The sequence below is a fragment of the Schistocerca nitens genome, chromosome 9, assembly GCF_023898315.1.
Source record: "Schistocerca nitens isolate TAMUIC-IGC-003100 chromosome 9, iqSchNite1.1, whole genome shotgun sequence".
NCBI lineage: Eukaryota > Metazoa > Arthropoda > Insecta > Orthoptera > Acrididae > Schistocerca > Schistocerca nitens.
In genome coordinates this window covers 212265863-212286114 of record NC_064622.1, presented here as the reverse complement: position 1 = coordinate 212286114, position 20252 = coordinate 212265863, and the positions used below count along the sequence as shown (strand labels likewise).

The 20252-nt window shown below is 39.1% G+C and overlaps 1 protein-coding gene across 1 annotated transcript in view; it reads right to left on the bottom strand.

Moving 5' to 3' along the window:
* LOC126204131 (odorant receptor Or2-like) overlaps positions 1-20252 on the bottom strand; it is a 57179-nt gene that overhangs the window by 21537 nt on the left and 15390 nt on the right. Inside the window, exon 2 of the mRNA XM_049938544.1 lies at positions 14648-14747. Within this exon, the coding sequence (XP_049794501.1) occupies positions 14648-14747 (100 nt within the window). The remainder of the gene's footprint in view (positions 1-14647; positions 14748-20252) is intronic.

Below are 20252 nucleotides of genomic sequence, written 5' to 3'. Positions count from 1 at the left end.
AGGAGGTATTGAACAGAATTGGGGAGAGAGAGAAATTTGTGGCACAACTTGAGTTGAAGAAGGGATCGTTTGATAGGACATGTTCTGAGGCATCAAGGGATTAACTATTTAGTATTGGAGGGCAGCGGGGAGGGTAAAAATCGTAGAGGGAGACCAAGAGATGAATACACTAAGTAGATTCAGAAGGATGTACGTTGAAGTCAAACCAGTCTCTGGACTGAAGACCACAAGAACTACAGAATGCTTCCGCAGAATGGTTCAACAAACACCTTTAACGAAATTGCATAAGAGTCCATGAGCAGAAATATTACTTGACGATATTATTATTATATGTCTCTTAACTACCACTCTCTCGACTGTTGGTTTCATCAAAAGATGAAACGGTTAAGATAGTGTTCAGTAGTGTAACCTTGCTTTCAGCATTGAGCTGCACATTATTCACTTCAGTTGTTACGAAAAACTTTAGAAAGGTGCAGTAAATATTAGTTATTCAGCTATTGTAATTGATTACACCTTGTGTGTGTACACAGTTAAGCAATACTCTTGGATTATTTGTTTACCTAACATTACTGTTGTACATTCTCTTCCATACATTAAGGGAAGTTGATCTATGTGCTTTCTCACTTCTGTGTACATAGAGAGGGATTGATCGATGAGAGGATACAGAACAAAAAATATCTAATGAACTTATACCCGAAAATGTATGGTTTACATGCTTGAGACCATTTATTCAGTCACAATTTGTTACAGAGACTGCGGTCTAATAATTGCCGTTCCGTGCAGCCACAGTTATAGTATGTGTGGTTTCCTCCCAGAGGGTCGTACTGTTCCCCAGACGTCGTGCCTTAGCGCCCTCTCCTTCCAAAGTAATTGCTAATGTTGTGTGCTACTCTTGCTGACTCACCTTGTAGTGGATGTGATTCAGCGTTGTACACGGTTCCGTATTCGAATCGAGAGCTTGCCGACATCGTGTTTACTTACAGAAAGGCAAATGGCAATTGTCGACGGGTAGCAATGTTGTCTAGGAGACCTATCCCTACCGACAAGATCCACAGCATTCAGTCTATCCAACAGTGTTTCAGGAAACAGGAAATCATGAAGGACGTACCCGAAATGTTTGGGCACCAGACTTGGAGGAAAATGTGATTAACGATGTGGAAGGCGACGGCCGTGTCAGTACCAGGCAGTTGGCGCGCCAATACAGGGTAAGCCAGATGACCATGTCGAACGTTCTCCAGGACAATAGTTACTATCCTTATCACTTGCAGGGCTTACAAGCGACAGACTTTCCACGTCAGAACCAGTTTTGTCACTGGTTTCCTCGCCAGGTAACCACGATTCCGGGATTTGTGTCATCCATCCTATTCACAGATGAAGCCACTTCCATGTGGCTTGGTATCTTCAACTTTCATAAAACTCGTCTGTGGGATAGTATGCAGAACCCCCATTTTATTATTGCCCTAAAGTGTACTCAGTTATGTACAAAACAAAACAAAAATATCCCCCAAAACAATTATTTCTTTTGTCAGATAAGTTATACTTATTATTATCATTATTATTATTATTACTATTGTTACTATTATTCGCAGTGGCTGTAGTTGTATAAAATTGTTGATAAGCATAACTGTTATACAGCAGACGCTATTGTCTCCACACTTTCAAGTTTATCTTAATCTAAAATTTAAAAAAAAATGGTTCAAATGGCTCTAATCACTATGGGACTTAACATCTGAGGTCATTATTCCCCTCGACTTATAACTACTTAAACCTAACTAACCTAAGGACAGCACACACAGCCATATCCGAGTCAGGATTCGAATCTGTGACCGCAGCACCAGCGCGGTTCCTGACTGAAGCGCCTAGAACCGTCGGTCACAGCGGCCGGCTCTAAAAATTTGTGAACATCCAGGATGCATACCCACGAGCCGCCACTCTTTCCACGATCACTTTAAATGAAATTCCATGGGCGTCCATAAGCAGAACTATTACTTCACGGTATTATTAATATCATGTCTGTTAAGGACCACTCACTCGACTCTTGTTTTCATCAAAAGATGAAACGGTAAAGGCAGTGTTCATTAGTGTAACCTTGCTTTCAGCATTCAGCGAATCACCAGCATCGGTGCAACCGGAATATGTAGACCAGGGTAATTGGCGACTGTATTTTGGAACCAGTCTTCCTTCCATATCGCCTAAGAGACCGGAACTATCGGCGTTTCTTGTGAGTGACTTTGCCTCCCCTGCTGTATGAAGTGCCATTGGTGATTCAAAGGGTTATTTGGCTGCCGGATGACGATACTCCAGCCCGCTTCGCCATTAATTTACAGTCCTGTCTTCCCCGCTCGATGGGTCAGATGAGGGAGCATGGCCTGCTCAGTCACTGGATTTTGTGTGATTTCTGGTTATGGGGCATCTAAAAGGTATTGTGTATATAGAGCGTATTCCAGATGTGGTGACAGTGGAGCGGCGTATTCTGCTGTCTTTGACAATGTTCGGATGCAGCCCTCCCAATGCGAACGTGTCAGATAGAACAACATGCTATGGCGCATACATGCATGTACCTGGGCACATGGAAAACAAAGTCAACACATATTGAAACTGTGGCTGCGTGGTGCAGTGCATATTAGACCACAGTCTCTGCAGCAATGTATGTTTGGATAAACGTTTTATAGCAAGGAAACGATGCACGTCCAGGCTTAAGTTCATTACAGCTTTTTTGTTCCACATCCCCTCATCGATCAGTCGCTAGAGTTTTTACACGGTGGAAAGAATCACCCTGTATGCCCAAAGACAGCAGACATAGAGAGGGCTTATCTGTTACTCACTTACACTGTCTCACAGCTTAACTATTTTGGTATCAGTGATTTAGTTGAGGCAAAAGACAGTTTCTGCTTATGTATATTCTCTGAATTACATATTAAAAAGTATGAAATATACATTCATTGTACACAATATTTGCATGAGTACAGGTCATATTAACGACTCTAGTTTTACTCATATTCTTTGACTTTTACATAGATGATGTAAACAGGGTTTCGTTTTAATGCCATTAAGTATCTAACTTCTGTATACATCAGAGATTTTATGTATCTGGACAAACTTGTATGTGTATAGAACCTACAGCTACTGTACTTATTTCTTTAGGTCTTAGTGAGGGTACAGTCCTTTAATTTTAATCGAGTCAGGGAAGACAAGTAGCCCACATAGTGAGATATTCTATTTTAAAATGACCTGGATACATCAGTAGCCATTTGCCGTTTTTATTCCCCAAAGGGATTTTGGGTGTGTTTTCAAAACTATTTATCCTCCACATGAAATTATTGAACATGTTTTAACCTTTTATAATTATATGCTTTTTTTAGTTGAGCATTTTCCGTTAATATAATCAGTATGTGTATTAAATGTCTTTTCCAAGAAGCTTCCTCCCTCAGGATTTGGGGAAGTGGATCTATCCACTCATACCTTTCTGATAGTCTAAGTATTAATTCAGCTGGAATGTAATGGATAGTGTGTGTGGTAAGCTGTTGGCTATTTGTTCAAAAGGCCCAAGATACTCAGACCATTGTGTTTGCTGATTGTCAGCATAAGTATGAATGAATCGATTAAATTCTCTGAACATCCTAGCTACAGGGTTTACCTCTGGATGAAATGTTGAAATTAAAATCTGCCTAATTCGTTGTTTTTATAGGAATGCTTGCCGCTGTGGGCTAGTAAAGTTAGAAGTATTGTCTGATAGTTATGCAACAGGCTTACCAATCCTTGGTATGTAACAATTCGTTATCCTTTTAATAATAGATACTGCTGTGCTAGTTTTTGCTGCATACAGCCTGATATATTTAAAGATGCTATAGCAAAGTGCAACTAAGAAAGAAACAATATACTGCTATAAGATAAACAACAGAGAAGCCTTTTGGGAGAAAGTGTTGAAAATGGAAGGAATGCGAGACAGGCTAGCTAAAAAGACTAGTTCAAAATGGTATGAAGACAGAAAGAACAAACATAGTTAAAATGGAAGGCATGGTAACAGAATAGAACAAAGAATTGAAGTTGGAACGTCCTCAGATGGCCTATTCACAGTAAAAAAAAGTGCAACTAAGTGTTTTATCCCACTCTGGGCTTGAGATAAGGGGGATGTCAGCTGACATATAGTTTAGAGGTTTAGTTGGCATTACTGAACTTAGATCTGCTTGACAGCATTTGTTAAGTAGACTGGTTTCAGGTAGATCATCAAGGGCAAAAAAGGTGTTGCACTCATCAATGAGGGTTTGGAATGCAGCAATAAAATACTACTTTTCTTTAAACATTTGCAGCACCATAGTGCCCCCATCCATAATCAGTGCACCACATTAGACTAGCTTAGAAAGCTGTGGGACTACACATGCACACCAAGAATGAGAGTGTGTATATGTCCATAGAATATTATGGATTCATGAAATATTATGGATTCATGAAATATTATGGATTCATGAAATATTATGGATTCATGAAATATTATGGATTCTGTAGTTATCTGACAGTTTATCAGTGGGATTCAGTAGTGGTACCTGTTTAATACTTTCTCCACCTATGGTCAGCATCCTAGAAAGTTTACATACTCCTGCAAACGTCTGTATAGTGTTGCCTGTAAGTGTCATCTTTCTTATGCATGATCCCGTAGCCTAATGTTTGCTCGAATAATTTTGAAAATGCAGGAAATCCTTGGGGAAGGTGGAATAAGGCATCTGTCACCACATTCATTACTATGACCACTAACATGGATTATTTGAAAGTCATGTCCTTGAAAAAGTGGAGACCTACACACTAGCCATGTAAGACTTTGTAGCTTAAAAGAAAACCCAAAGCCTGATAATCACAAAAACTTCTGACATGATCACCATAAAAGAAATAACAGAATTTTTTAAAACTGCATACAACAGCTTAAGCCTCTAATTCAGTGGCATACTATGTTCTTTCATTTTCAAAGAGAATACAGTTAGCAAATTTCCTGACAAAAACCTAAGGGTTTGCCACCAAATACATTTTTTGGAATGAAGAAGCTCCCAAGCCACATCAGAAAGCATTTGTTCTAAGACAGAAGTCCTTAGACTTATCAGGATGGTGCAATAGTTGAAAATCCATTATGGCTTCTTTAAAGAATCAAAAGCTATTTGACAATCTTTTAAACAAACATATTAATATTTTTGCTCAGTTAATTCAGGAACCCATTAATACTGAATGATGGATTAGGTACGAAAAGCCTAGGAATGTCTAAAGTTGTTTCTTTATACTAGGTGAAGGAAACATTTTGATTGCACTCATTTTGTCAGCATATGGTACTGTCCCTGTAGGAGAAATTATATGGGCAGGAAATGTGACTTTATACTTGCCTAATCATGATATCTGGAAGTTTGCAGTAGCCTCTGCTCCTAAAAATTTCTGTAACCCTCATTTTATCTAACTAAGCTGTTCCTACTGTCTACTGCTGTAATAAAGACAATGGAACGACATTTAAACCAAAGGGCAGAACACGAAATTGGCATCTTCTACCTGCAGTCATATATACAGTATATTTGAGAGATTCCTCTGTTAGTAGGACCTCCCAATAGGAGGAACTCAGATCAATGCCTGAAAAAACTTTTACATCCTGAATTTTTGTTGTTGTTCATCCTAATTCTCAGGCCTAGTGCATAAAGGAACAATAACTTAATTAATGTGCCTCTCATGAAGCTCAAGGTGAATGTCATCACCAGGTTTAGTTATCGCTAATACCATGCAACAACATTTAATGTATTTCTTTGGTAACAGCCTGGACCACTGGATGGAGTAGGATGTATGACAATAGTTTCTATGAGGAATTACCTCAATATGGTATTTATAACCTTGGATGATGCGTGTTTTTTTTTTTTGCAAATAAAGCTGCATGCTTTAGTGACAAAATAAGTAGTTCAGTTCATGGCTGTGAGTTAAGATACTTGGACTGTGATACTTTGTCACTAATATGATCTTCACTAGAGTTCATGTCCATGGAATATGATTGCTGACTGTTGATAAGCAGCACTTCTGTTCTAAAAATTTTGACCTTAGCACTGTGACATTACAGGAACTTGGGACAGAATGGGATAGCAGGGTACAATGAGTTTGTGCTGTTTTATAAACTGGAGAGTGCTGCAACCCATTATAGGTTATGTAAACTGTCTCTGAATAGACAGGAAGCTACACAGCAATTTTGACTTGGTCTGGAGTGTGAGTTATAAGTGAATGGCTGTCCCTTAAATTTTCGACAGTAGTTTTGTAACTTTTGTTGAATTTCAATGACAGATAAGCCACTAATTATTAATTGTACGCTCTTAAATTACATGTAACCTTAAAGTGCATTTCATTTGCTTTGCCCTAATTATATAACACTTCTGTATGCATCAGTTATTATGCTCTATGAAAGTTGCTAACTACAGAGCGTTCTCAAGCCAGAACCAGACAGGATAGAAGTAGATTTCAAACTACTTCTTTCTTTTTCTTTTCCTTTTTTTTACTTGCTTTTGCAGATTCTGTGTACTTACATTAGGAAAAGTGACAGACAGTAATGAGGTATTAAGTCAATGTAAACAGCACTTTTAAGCCGTTTTATGTTCTAAAGTTGGACTCTTAGAAGCACCTAAATAATTTAACATAGCCAAATCAATGTTGAAAAGATACATTCTTAATGTTAAGAACAATAGCAACTACAGGCATGACAAATCAGATGGAAAATTTGAAAAATGCTTTCACTGCAGAAAAAAGTATGAGCTGGCAGCATACCAGTGATCAATGGATAGCAGACTTTTTAATCCAACTATGAAACATATCATTGACAGATCATTAGTGTATGCAATAATTTCATAAAAAATTGCCTTATCCCATTCTGCCTCATGGATGGGACAGAAGAAGAAATATGCAAGCATTTCTTTGAAAGACATAAAAAGTAAATAACAAACCGTTGTAAGTGATTTTCATCTAAGATGCATTAGATCATACTACAAGCTGATTTCTTATAACCTTAACAAGTGTTTTTTGTGTTCCTTTACTTTACAAAAATTGTTTAACATTGAATATCCCGTTCCACCCCTAGTTCCCCTATTTTCGGTGTTTGACTTTTATTTTAAATAAAACTACACTAATATTCTTCCCATGAGTACACAGATAGAATTTACCATTAGAGCCATCTAATTTGGCACCCTCGCTCTTAGAAATTAAATCCCAAGAAATCAATTTACACTTAAACTTTCTACTACTAGGAAAATTCATGTAATGACTCTATTTCCCAGAATTATAGGCACTTGAGTTGAAACATTGAGATTGTTCAAGCTACAACCCACTGCGCTAATAATCTTACAATTTTGAACTGGCAAGGTAGGCAGTTTTCTAATCTCACTCATTCCACTGAAAAGGTCAGTGGACATTACATTTTCAATAACTCCAGTATCTAGTACAGTCGCAGTAGAACATTGACCTCTACAGTGTTAACAGCAGCCTGGATTAGATTTATGTGTTGTTCATTACTTATGTTGAGGTCAGTACATAACTGGTATCTAATATGTGTTCCACCATGTTATTGCAACATGTTCATGTAACTGGAATCATTTCCATCACCCCCATCCAGCAACCGACATTGGATGACATAAAGAGGCTGCTTTTAGTTTGTTTAATTTGCCACAAGGGGGTGGCCATTTTCCACCAGTTGAACCACAATAACTGTTGGATTCCGACTGTGCCAAGTCAGCAGTGCTGTTTTGCAGTTGATCATTGGTATGATCCTCCATACGTGGGTAACTTCCAATGTTAACACTTGCTCCGCATTACCTAAGTTTATACTTCACTTTCTCTATATAGTTGCCAAGGTGCGATTTTGCATTTTAAAGACAATAGAGCATTCCTCACATCGGGACAATGAGGCTATCTAGCAGCCAACCAGGGTGGACCTGTAGCCATCCAATTGTTTTAATGTTTAGCAATTTGCGTAATTCAACAAATACGCTGTTGCTATGAATTGGAACTGCCTGAGGACTAGCTCCTTTCGAGTATGAAGCGCCAGCCGCGGTGGCCATGCGGTTCTAGGCGCTACAGTCTGGAACCGCGGGTCTGCTACGGTCGCAGGTTCGAATCCTGCCTCGGGCATGGATGTGTGTGATGTCCTTAGGTTAGTTAGGTTTAAGTAGTTCTAAGTTCTAGGGGACTGATGACCTAAGATGTTAAGTCCCATAGTGCTCAGAGCCATTTGAACCATTATTTTAGTATGAATCAAATACATATACACCAGTACTGTCGTTGTGCATTAATAAAATCCCGCAATAGTCGCTGGGTGTATGACTATGCCTTCCACAGAAACATGGCATAGGGAATATTATACACTGTGCAATACCTGCCTATTGTTTAACCAGGCGATTACAATGTTATTGCACCTGAGAGTGACGGCAGTTTGGTTGGTTTATCAGGAGTTTTTATAATGATATTCCATGACGCCACTCTGAACCATTTGGCAGTAATTTCAGAAATGTCTTGAATTCATTCACAATGTGTTGAGATTTCCTTACTCACCAGTGTATTTATTTACCGCAACACTACAACATGTATTCAGTAATGGCCATGGGAAGCCAAATGCAATACTATAATGGCTGGGTAATAGTTACTTAAATGTAAACTATGTAGTCTGCTGCTGTTGTTGTTGTTGATTGGCCCACTTCTTTCGTTGATGATGTACTCTCCCTGTAAGATCACTGCAAATGAATCTGCACCATGCATTCGTATTTGTTCGATCCAGATGTTTACTCATATCATTTCACGATAATTAATGCTTGCAGTCATAGTACAGAACATCAGTACTCGTTATTTTCCATCATTTTTTTAAGGAGGACAACTTTGCTGTTTGCTCTGACTATTGAATTTCGAGCAGGAATGAATAGGCTCTGATAATGTAATGAGATGCTAGGGAGAGTGGGGAGCCAAATACTTCCTGGCGCAGGGAGTTTCCCGCCTTTTTAACACAAACAGAGCATTGTCTTTGGCCTCAGCACCTATCGTCTACCTGCGGCCATTTTATCGTGGTCGGAGTGCAAGTGTGGGCAGGAGGTACTCTCTATATCACGACAGCAGTGTCATTCCACCGTCAGCTGGTGGGAGACTCACGTATAGTGTACCAGTTCAGCGTTCTGAGTTGGCAGTTCCCTCAATATGCAAACACAAGGCAACTGGCATCGTGTTGTTGTTGTTGTTGTGGTCTTCAGTCCTGAGACTGGTTTGATGCAGCTCTCCATGCTACTCTATCCTGTGCAAGGTTCATCATCTCCCAGTACCTACTGCAACCTACATCCTTCTGAATCTGCTTAGTGTATTGATCTCTTGGTCTCCCTCTACGATTTTTACCCTCCACGCTGCCCTCCAATGCTAAATTTGTGATCCCTTGATGCCTCAAAACATGTCCTACCAACCGATCCCTTCTTCTAGTCAAGTTGTGCCACAAACTTCTCTTCTCCCCAATCCTATTCAATACCTCCTCATTAGTTACGTGATCTACCCACCTTATCTTCAGCATTCTTCTGTAGCACCACATTTCAAAAGCTTCTATTCTCTTCTTGTCCAAACTATTTATCGTCCATGTTTCACTTCCATACATGGCTACACTCCATACAAATACTTTCAGAAATGACTTCCTGACACTTAAATCTATACTCGATGTTAACAAATTTCTCTTTTTCAGAAACGATTTCCTTGCCATTGCCAGTCTACATTTTATATCCTCTCTACTTCGACCATCATCAGTTATTTTACTCCCTAAATAGCAAAACTCGTTTACTACTTTAAGTGTCTCATTTCCTAATCTAATCCCCTCAACATCACCCGATTTAATTTGACTACATTCCATTATCCTCGTTTTGCTTTTGTTGATGTTCATCTTATATCCTCCTTTCAAGACACTGTCCATTCCGTTCAACTGCTCTTCCAAGTCCTTTGCTGTCTCTGACAGAATTTCAATGTCATCGGCGAACCTCAAAGTTTTTACTTCTTCTCCATGAATTTTTTACCTACTCCGAATTTTTCTTATGTTTCCTTTACTGCTTGCTCAATATACAGATTGAATAACATCTGGGAGAGGCTACAACACTGTCTCACTTCTTTCCCAACCACTGCTTCCCTTTCATGCCCCTCGACTCTTATAACTGCCATCTGGTTTCTGTACAAATTGTAAATAGCCTTTCGCTCCTTGTATTTTACCCCTGCCACCTTCAGAATTTGAAAGAGAGTATTCCAGTTAACGTTGACAAAAGCTTTCTGTAAGTCTACAAATGCTAGAAACGTAGGTTTGCCTTTTCTTAATCTTTCTTCTAAGATGAGTCGTAAGGTTAGTATTGCCTCACGTGTTCCAACATTTCTACGGAATCCAAACTGATCTTCCCCGAGGTCCGCTTCTATCAGTTTTTCCATTCGTCTGTAAAGAATTCGCGTTAGTATTTTGCAGCTGTGACTTATTAAACTGATAGTTCGGTAATTTTCACATCTGTCAACACCTGCTTTCTTTGGTATTGGAATTATTATATTCTTCTTGAAGTCTGTGGGTATTTCGCCTGTCTCATACATCTTGCTCACCAGACGGTAGAGTTTTGTCATGACTGGCTCTCCCAAGGCCATCATTAGTTCTAATGGAATGTTGTCTACTCCCGGGGCCTTGTTTCGACTCAGGTCTTTCAGTGCTCTGTCAATCTCTTCACGCAGTATCTTATCTCCCATTTCATCTTCATCTACATCCTCTTCCATTTCCATAATACTGTTCTCAAGTACATCGCCCTTGTATAAACCCTCTATATACTCCTTCCACCTTTCTGCCTTCCCTTCTTTGCTTAGAACTGGGTTGCCATCTGAGCTCTTGATATTCATACAAGTGGTTCTCTTCTCTCCAAAGGTCTCTTTAATTTTGCTGTAGACAGTATCTATCTTACCCCTAGTGAGACAAGCCTCTACATCCTTACATTTGTCCTCTAGCCAACCCTGCTTAGCCATTTTGCACTTCCTGTCGATCTCATTTTTGAGACGTTTGTATTCCTTTTTGCCTGCTTCATTTACTGCATTTTTATATTTGCTCCTTTCATCAATTAAATTCAATATTTCTTCTGTTACCCAAGGATTTCTATTAGCCCTCGTCTTTTTACCTACTTGATCCTCTGCTGCCTTCACTACTTCATCCCTCAGAGCTACCCATTCTTCTTCTACTGTATTTCTTTCCCCCATTCCTGTCAATTGTTCCTTTATGCTCTCCCTGAAACTCTCTACAACCTCTGGTTCTTTCAGTTTATCCAGGTCCCATGTCCTTAAATTCCCACCTTTTTGCAGTTTCTTCAGTTTCAATCTGCAGTTCATAACCAATAGATTGTGGTCAGAATCCACATCTGCCCCTGGAAATGTCTTACAATTTAAAACCTGGTTCCTAAATCTCTGTCTTACCATTATATAATCCATCTGATACCTTTTAGTATTTCCAGGATTCTTCCAGGTATATAACCTTCTTTTATGATTCTTGAACCAAGTGTTAGCTATGATTAAGTTATGCTCTGTGCAAAATTCTACAAGGCGGCTTCCTCTTTCATTTCTTCCCCCCAATCCATATTCACCTACTATGTTTCCTTCTCTCCCTTTTCCTACTGACGAATTCCAGTCAGCCATGACTGTTAAATTTTCGTCTCCCTTCACTACCTGAATAATTTCTTTTATGTCGTCATACATTTCATTAATTTCTTCATCATCTGCAGAGCTAGTTGGCATATAAACTTGTACTACTGTAGTAGGCATGGGCTTTGTGTCTATCTTGGCCACAATAATGCGTTCACTATGCTGTTTGTAGTAGCTAACCCGCACTCCTATTTTTTTATTCATTATTAAACCTACTCCTGCATTACCCCTATTTGATTTTGTATTTATAACCCTGTAATCACCTGACCAAAAGTCTTGTTCCTCCTGCCACCGAACTGCAATAATTCCCACTATATCTAACTTTAACCTATCCATTTCCCTTTTTACATTTTCTAACCTACCTGCCCGATTAAGGGATCTGACATTCCACGCTCCGATCCGTAGAATGCCAGTTTTCTTTCTCCTGATAACGACATCCTCTTCCATAGTCTCCGCCCGGAGATCCGAATGGGGGACTATGTTACCTCCGGAATATTTTACCCAAGAGGACGCCATCATCATTTATCCATACAGTAGAGCTGCATGTCCTCGGGAAAAATTACGGCTGTAGTTTCCCCTTGCTTTCAGCCGTTCGCAGTACCAGCACAGCAAGGCCGTTTTGGTTAATGTTACAAGGCCAGATCAGTCAATCATCCAGACTGTTGCCCCTGCAACTACTGAAAAGGCTGCTGCCCCTCTTCAGGAACCACATGTTTGTCTGGCCTCTCAACAGATACCCCTCCGTTGTGGTTGCACCTACGGTACGGCCATCTGTATCGCTGAGGCACGCAAGCCTCCCCACCAACGGCAAGGTCCATGGTTCATGGGGGCATCGTGTTCTTCAGTGAAATTATGGCAAATAGCAGTGGGAGGTGGGAGCGCATAAATTAAATGTCATAGCCGCAATACTTTAATTTAGTCACAGAATATATTCTCGTAAAGCATTACATTAATTTTATTCCACCGCTTCCCTTCACTGCTTCGGTCTGAAAAGGAAGGATAATAATGGAAAAAAAGAGGGAACAGAGGCGCAACTTGATGCCTATTGGCCCAGGGCTTGACTTATGTCTTTATCTGTCCCAGAACTCTCACAATTTTGTGCTGAATCAGTCAAGAGAAAGCAGGGGCAGCAGAATCAATACTTTCATTTGCTATTTTCTAAGAGGCGCCAATGGTGGCACTTCACATGCAATTGTCCAAAATGTGTAGTGTGGGGGGTTCCCAGAAGACGAAGACTTATAAGCATCTCTTCAAATCACATCCGTTTCAGTCTCATCCCATTAAATCCACTGCGAAACTTCAAAATCGCTTCCCTTTAAATCATGCCCCATTAGATCTAGAACCTGCACTGCTACGCTTGGTAATTCAGAGGTGTGTAGTATGGGTTTTATAGAGGAGGATGTTTGGTGGAGGAAGTTGGGAATGTATTAAGGGTGAGATTCCACAAACTAAGGATTTGGATGTGGGTAGAGGTGAGTGGTGAAGACAGGAGATCTGAAAATGGATTGAACATGGGACCAGCAAGACTTTGTAGGGGGAGGGGTGTTTATATCTGGACACATTTCCGGGTAGAGAAAGGGGGGGGAGGGGTCATCAATGTTTCGTTGGGAGAGGATGTGGAGAGTGTGTAGCTGTAGTGTTGGGGTAATGTGTTGTTATAGGTGTCTCTCTCTCCTTCTCGCAGTGATCATATTTGAATTGTTGTTGGCACAGAGAATCAATATGGACACTAAAATAAACTAAAGAGGATACCAGTCAAAGTTAACATATATTGCTTAGTGGCAGAAAAGTTTCTACATTTACGTGATTCTCTATAGCCCATCCCATATTACCTCTTAGGAGATGGCTGCATCAGTATAAAGTAGGAGCGTACATCTCAAGCTTAATAGGGTTGCTCCCACTAAATGTCGACGCAACCGTCGCCTAAGAAGTAATATCGAATACATAGAATGAAGTGAGTGTAGAAACTGGTTTATCAAGTAAACTTGTTGTGGTATATCTCCGTGAATAGTGGATAGCGGTTGGGCGGTAGTGGGTCAGGGTGACTCTCTGAAGCTTAATCCGTCCTCACATGGTACGTGTTGTTCATTACGAAGCACGACAGATATCCTCTGTGTCGCGGTTGCTGCATGCTGTGTAACGACCTGATACATCTCACAGAACGTGCCTCTCACTATGGTTTGGGACCGCAGCGCTCTCCAGCAGCCGTTGGCAGTTGGTTAATCACTCAGTTTATTTACGAAGAAGGACGCGCGTAAAATAGTCCGTTAGCATTTGTCAAAGCAGAGATGAGAAAATAGTGGAAAAGACTCTGGTCTCATCGATGGGTTGAACAGCAAACTGCTGGTAGAGGAATCCTGTGTTGTACAACGATGTGGGATACTCGTACATACTGGTGGAAATTCTTCGTTAAATCTATTAATGTTCGTCTCATTTTCGGTTTTAAATAGAATATAATTAAAAAATATAGTATCTACTGTCATTTTGTGCATGGATAATGCCTATATTCTCGACATTGTATCGACTACCATCACTTTTATGTAATTTAAATTGTTTTGGGCGGTGATTTTTACTCTTTATATTTTTTATTGAGCTATTATATCTTTTGGGTTCGTCACATAAACTTCAAGACTGGGATTAGTTTCGTAATTTCATTTCAATGGAAGAGATTTTTCTAAGCTGCTCTCCATCACTGAAGATGATGTTTGCCAGTAAGATGCAAACATGAGACAGTTAATAAAAGCAAGAGATATGTGTGTATATATTTTACTCAAACTGTCATAATTTCTAAAAAAACTTACAGTGTGTAACTTGTGTTTACTTTATGACATAGACAAGCAGTATTTATAATAAATAACTTTGTCTATAGCAGATAACACTTGTATTCAATTAATAAGAAAGATCCAGAAACTTTTATAGAAAGTGCCGCAGCCGTCATCAATGAGAAAATACTCAAGATTACGGAAGACCTTACGTATGTTGCCTGGAAGAGCACCAAGCAGCCGACGAGAACACTGAAGACAAACTGCGTCATAGCTATTGGACTCATGACACCATTTAGGTACCTGACGAACCTGTAACAGGAGAAGCAAATCAGTTAATTTCAAGGTTCTCAGCGTCAACAGACATCGTCCATCAGATGAAAAACTTTAGCACTTGAACTCACAGACTCTCTTACTCTAATCAAAATAGCGAGTTGCACAATTTAAACAACTTTTGATTCTAGTATATAAACACAATTTTCAAATTAACTTTCATTACAACTACACCTAATAAGCAACTATATTCCAAAAATATGTTACAAAAAGGGAGTAGCCAGACTTTTTATGTCAAAGCCCACCATAATTTTTTCCGGTAGCAGATAACGCCAATCTAAATATCAACCGTCGACACACACATTGAAAGTAAAATTTTTCTGTCACCTGTAGCAACGAAATAGGTACCGATAGATGTTGCTAGGTATTGTCATGGCACTTCCTGCACATGGTCGAGGACATATGGTCTCCTTATATGGATGCAGTGCTCTTTGAAAGGAAATCTAGATTCAAGAGTTTGTTAAAAACAGGAGCTAATATTCGGTTTTCTATAGAACATTCTTTCACTTTTCAGTGGATGTTCCAAATTACTCCGTTCTAACCATACTTCACAGTTAAAAGAAAGTTAAGTAGGAACAATGTCACTATGCAGGTGATGGGAACCCTGTGAATACTTCGTCGTTTGCTATGAAGACATACCATGCGAGACTAGTGACGAGACAAGTGACGCGATCAACAGCGAACTCATGAATTTATGTGTTGTGGGAAAGATGAACTTATAAATTATGCAGACACATGGTTAACAAAGACTGGAGCGCTCAATATGATAGACTGCAAATCCACTAGCGGCAAATAAACTACACTATGTGATTAGAAGTGTCCGTACACCTCTAAAAGCATACGTTTTTCATACTATCTGCATTGTGCTGCCACCTACGGCCGGGTACTCCATATTAACGACATCAGCAGTCATTAGACATTGAGAGAGAGCAGATTGGGGCGCTCCACGGAACTCACGGACTTCGAACGTGGTCAGGTGATTGGGTGTCACTTGTGTCATACGTCTGTACGGGATGTGATGGTGAAGTGGAAACGTGAAGGGACACGTGTAGCACAGAATTGTACAGGGCGACCTCGTCTGTTGACTGACAGAGACCGCCGACAGTTGAAGATTGTCAGACATCTATACAGACCATCACACTGCAATTCCAAACTGCATCTGGATCTATTGTAAGTACTATGACAGTTAGGCGGAATGTGATCCAGTGAACGCCATCTCCCAGGGGGAGAGTGGAAGCTGTCATCAAGGTTAAGGGCAGGCCAACACCACATTGAATTCCAGAATTACCGATGGAGGGCACCACGAACGTGTAAGTCATTGTGAAACACAAGCAATAACACCTACAATAAAACAAAAGAGAAAAAAGGTAGTAAATAGTATTGAGTAATTTCAAAAAACTTCAGTGAAATTACTTTGAGTTTTAAAGAATGCGATTATTTTGAAAAGTTTGTCACAAAAGAGAAAAAAAATATTGTTAAAATTACGTAATATGCTTTGAGGCTTTATAAAGGGAGAGCGCCTTGCGTTGCAACTTATCTGTGTGTGGTCGTTGCGATGAGATGTCGATAGCAGGTCGTTGATGCTGGCCACGAAATTATCGTAGCTACGCCAGTTATGAAATAGCCATGGATCTGTCCTGCTTGGAAAGTGGTTTTTCGCGTACTAATGTTACTTTTTGTATCACAGGTCGAGTACACGAATTCCATATGTGAGCGATTACGACGCTTCTTACACTCAAATTTCTGTCATAAATGTTCCGTAAGTAATTTTAAAATAGTTTAAAATTCACTTTCATCCGTCGATCACGGAACTACATCCCATTGGCTTTTCGCAATCAAAATCGCGAATTCACAGTCCTGGCTGAAACGGTGCCACACATAATAAGCAACCTGAAAATCTCCATGACGACAGTTATTGTTTTAACACATGCGGCAGCTCTTTAAGCTGTAAACAAGATAGCAAATTCAAAGAATTCTTTAAAAGGAAGTATATATCTTACTAACATGCATGAACTTCTATTTTGTTTGACAGATAATACTACTTGCAAGGTTGGCGGGAATGCCTCTGTAGCTTCATGCAGTCTCACGTGAAGAAATAGTTGTATTCTTAAATATCACGCGGTTTGTGGAACACATATTTAAAACAATGCAAGTTTTGTTGCGTGTCTATTAGACAAGTGTTTCCAAAAGAGTGATTCTTGCAGTCTTCTCGGCGTACTGAATATTCTATGAGGTTTCGGGATTGCAGCCGGATCATGTTGATTTCTTGATCCCGCTGCAATCACGGAACCTCCTAGAACAGTTTCAAAAGTAATATTTTTATTTCTGGTGAGTGGAGTTAGATGCAGCTAACTGCTTTTTCTATTAGACATTCATTTACGCAACAAGGCCTAGCATTTTTAATATATTACTCAGGTGGTAAAAATGGAGCAGGTTCCGTCTACGTCACGAAAAAGAAGACGAATACAAGTATTGAGGGGGGATGATCCAAACTGTAAACACAAATATCCTAGCATGCACGAAGAAGTAGATGGACAGGAAATAGATATAGAGGTTTATTTTTTGACTGTTCCGATTGTGATCCTTCATTTTCTCCTGTTTCCGGTGTTGACTTTTCCTGCACTTGTTACCAACAAAATAACGATATTTCACATACTTTTGTTCACAAAGGGAAAATGGATTTTATGTTGAATCAAAATAACCAGTTGATGCTAGACGAATATACCGTGATAACATAATACCGGGAATACCGGATATAAAAAGGGCTGTTAAAATTTTAAGTGGTAATCCTAAAATGGAAGATATTTGGTCTTTGATGGTTGATGATGAACTCAAAGAACGAATTGTGAAATAGGAAATAGACAAACGTCGAACTAGAACAGAGAGACAGGACAGAAAGTCTTCAGCAAATTAACTACACATTTACTGAGGTGTATGAAGTAAAGTAAGTGCAGAGTTTGTCCTTCCCAGAATAACAGGAGCACTATATATAAGTGTGTAAACTGCTATAAAAGTGTATATCTGGAATGTTCCAGAAATGTGTGTGTAAAGCATTTAATACGTTAATTAACTATAAGTATTTGTAAATTTTAAGCTTATCACTGGGATTAACGTTTTCTTTACACAACTCGTGCACTTTCATGGAATTCTTCATGAAAGCAGTACATATGGCAATACTCACACGACGATGTTAAGTGAATTACTTTTCAGTTTGTTCATTGTGCTAATGTATTATGTACCTGCCTTTTTACCAGAGAGGCAAAATTCATTTAGTTTCTTTTTTTGTTGCCGATTTTGTGAGACACATGTTTCCTCTTTTGTAGTAAAAATCATTCTTCCGGTCAAGGGGTACTTCAGTTAGATTTAAATAGTATGTTTCTAACGACGAAAATCACTAGCAATTTGTGTGTACATTGTCACTGCTGTTTATGGTATCGCATGAAATTCACAGTATTCACACAGTCTGACATTTTGTTTCATAACATCTAAGTCAAAATTTCGTGTGCTTCTGTCCAGCATGATTACACAACACACACGTCCATGCCATGACTCTGCACAAAAACTGCACAAAAATCACATTCAATGTCTGACAGACATTCACGGTCAACGGCTTATCTACCTTTTATTGGGAACATATCGTCACAGATAGGTAGAATATTGAGGAAGCATCAAGTTAGAGTCATCTTTCGCCCTCCTCCTAAAATATCATCACTGGTGGGATCCGTTAAGGATGACCTAGGCCTACGTAAATCAGGTGTCTACAAGATTCCGTGTCATTGCGGCAAGTCATATATAGGGCAGACAACAAGAACGGTGCAGGAACGTATTGTGAAACACCAGCGGCATACTCGCCTTCTCCAACCCACAAAGTCCGCAATCGCTGAACATTGCATTTCTACTGGCCACTCTATGAATTACAATGATACAAAAATTGTGGCTCAAACGTCAAATTTCTGGAGTTCAATTATAAATGAATCCATAGAATTAAATTGTCAGACAGCGAGACTCTTATCAATCGAGATAGCGGTTACCAGCTAAATTCCGCTTGGAATCCCGTTGTAGAGAAACTTCGTAGTCAACGTAGTTATCCGTATAAAGATGAAGATCGATCTGATATCGAAATGCCAAGTTTCCACCGCGGAGGGCGCCAGGCGCAGCGCATGGAGTTGTGAACGCGCACGCTAAACAGTACATGCGCAACGCATACGCAATGCAGCCGCCTTTGGCTTTAAATAGCAGAGCTCAGCGCGTATTCGCCAGTACCTCTACACCTGTACTCACCTGAAGATGGCCAAATACTTTGTGCCGAAATATCGTGGCAAGATGTTACTGACTTACGGCAGTTCTCCCGTGTTTTTATGGAACAATCAGTACGCTGGGAAAATTTCAAACATCACAGCCACTATCAATATTGCCCTTGCATTACTGTTCATACAACAATGGTGCATATTACATTTAGTTTCACAGTGCTTTTCACAAAAGGGTTAAAAAGAAGGTGAAACATTCTCTGTAAGTTTTGCACAGTTAATTAAAAAGATATTCACGTTGCAATATTTATACTACAGAGAAAAAGAAAAAAAAGATGCTTTTCACAAAAGGGTTAAAAAGAAGGTGAAACATTCTCTGTAAGTTTTGCACAGTTAATTAAAAATATATTCATGTTGCAATATTTATACTACAGAGAAAAAGAAAAAAAATTCTAAAACTGCAAAGGCAAACATACAGAGTAAAAGGAAGCAAAAGAAAAGACAGAAGAAACTATCTTTACATTTTTCCTCCCCTTTTTTGTCTCATCATCAGATATTCCCAAGAACCACTGAAGATGAAATGTTTTCTCAACATGCGAGACCTGACTTCCTAAAACTATTTTATTTTATTTTTGCTTTAATTTATCATTGTTTTAAGTCAATCAATTTTAAATATTCCAAATATTCTTCATGACAACCTATATCTATGATCAAATATGTCATGGATTAATATGAAATTTACCCTACAATAAAGGAGACAATATCTTATAATCTTCGTATATTGTAATGATATCAAGAATGTAACAAATGAAGAAATAATGAATCATATTTTCTCAAAGTTTAACGAAAACTACTAATTAAACTTCTCATCATATTACCAAACATCTCATACCATGTGTCAGCTTACTTCTTCATTACAAAATTAATAATTGGGTACACAATACTACAGAATCCTAAGTAGAAGAACTCACCTTTAAATATCTCCCTCAACCAAGTCACCAGTACTGGAAGTGTGTCTACCACCTGGACCAGAGTACTACATTCTTTAACTACTCTTTTCAAATAAATCTACATTCTTTGTTTTGAACACCAAAAATACGCTTTCTGTATCAATTCATTCTTTCTGGACACGGTTAGTGGGCAGTTACCTCTATTCATGGGTAAAATTACAAAGGTATGTCTTACTTGGATTCAACAGATATTACTATGTGCTTTTTTTATTATTGTTGTGTACACT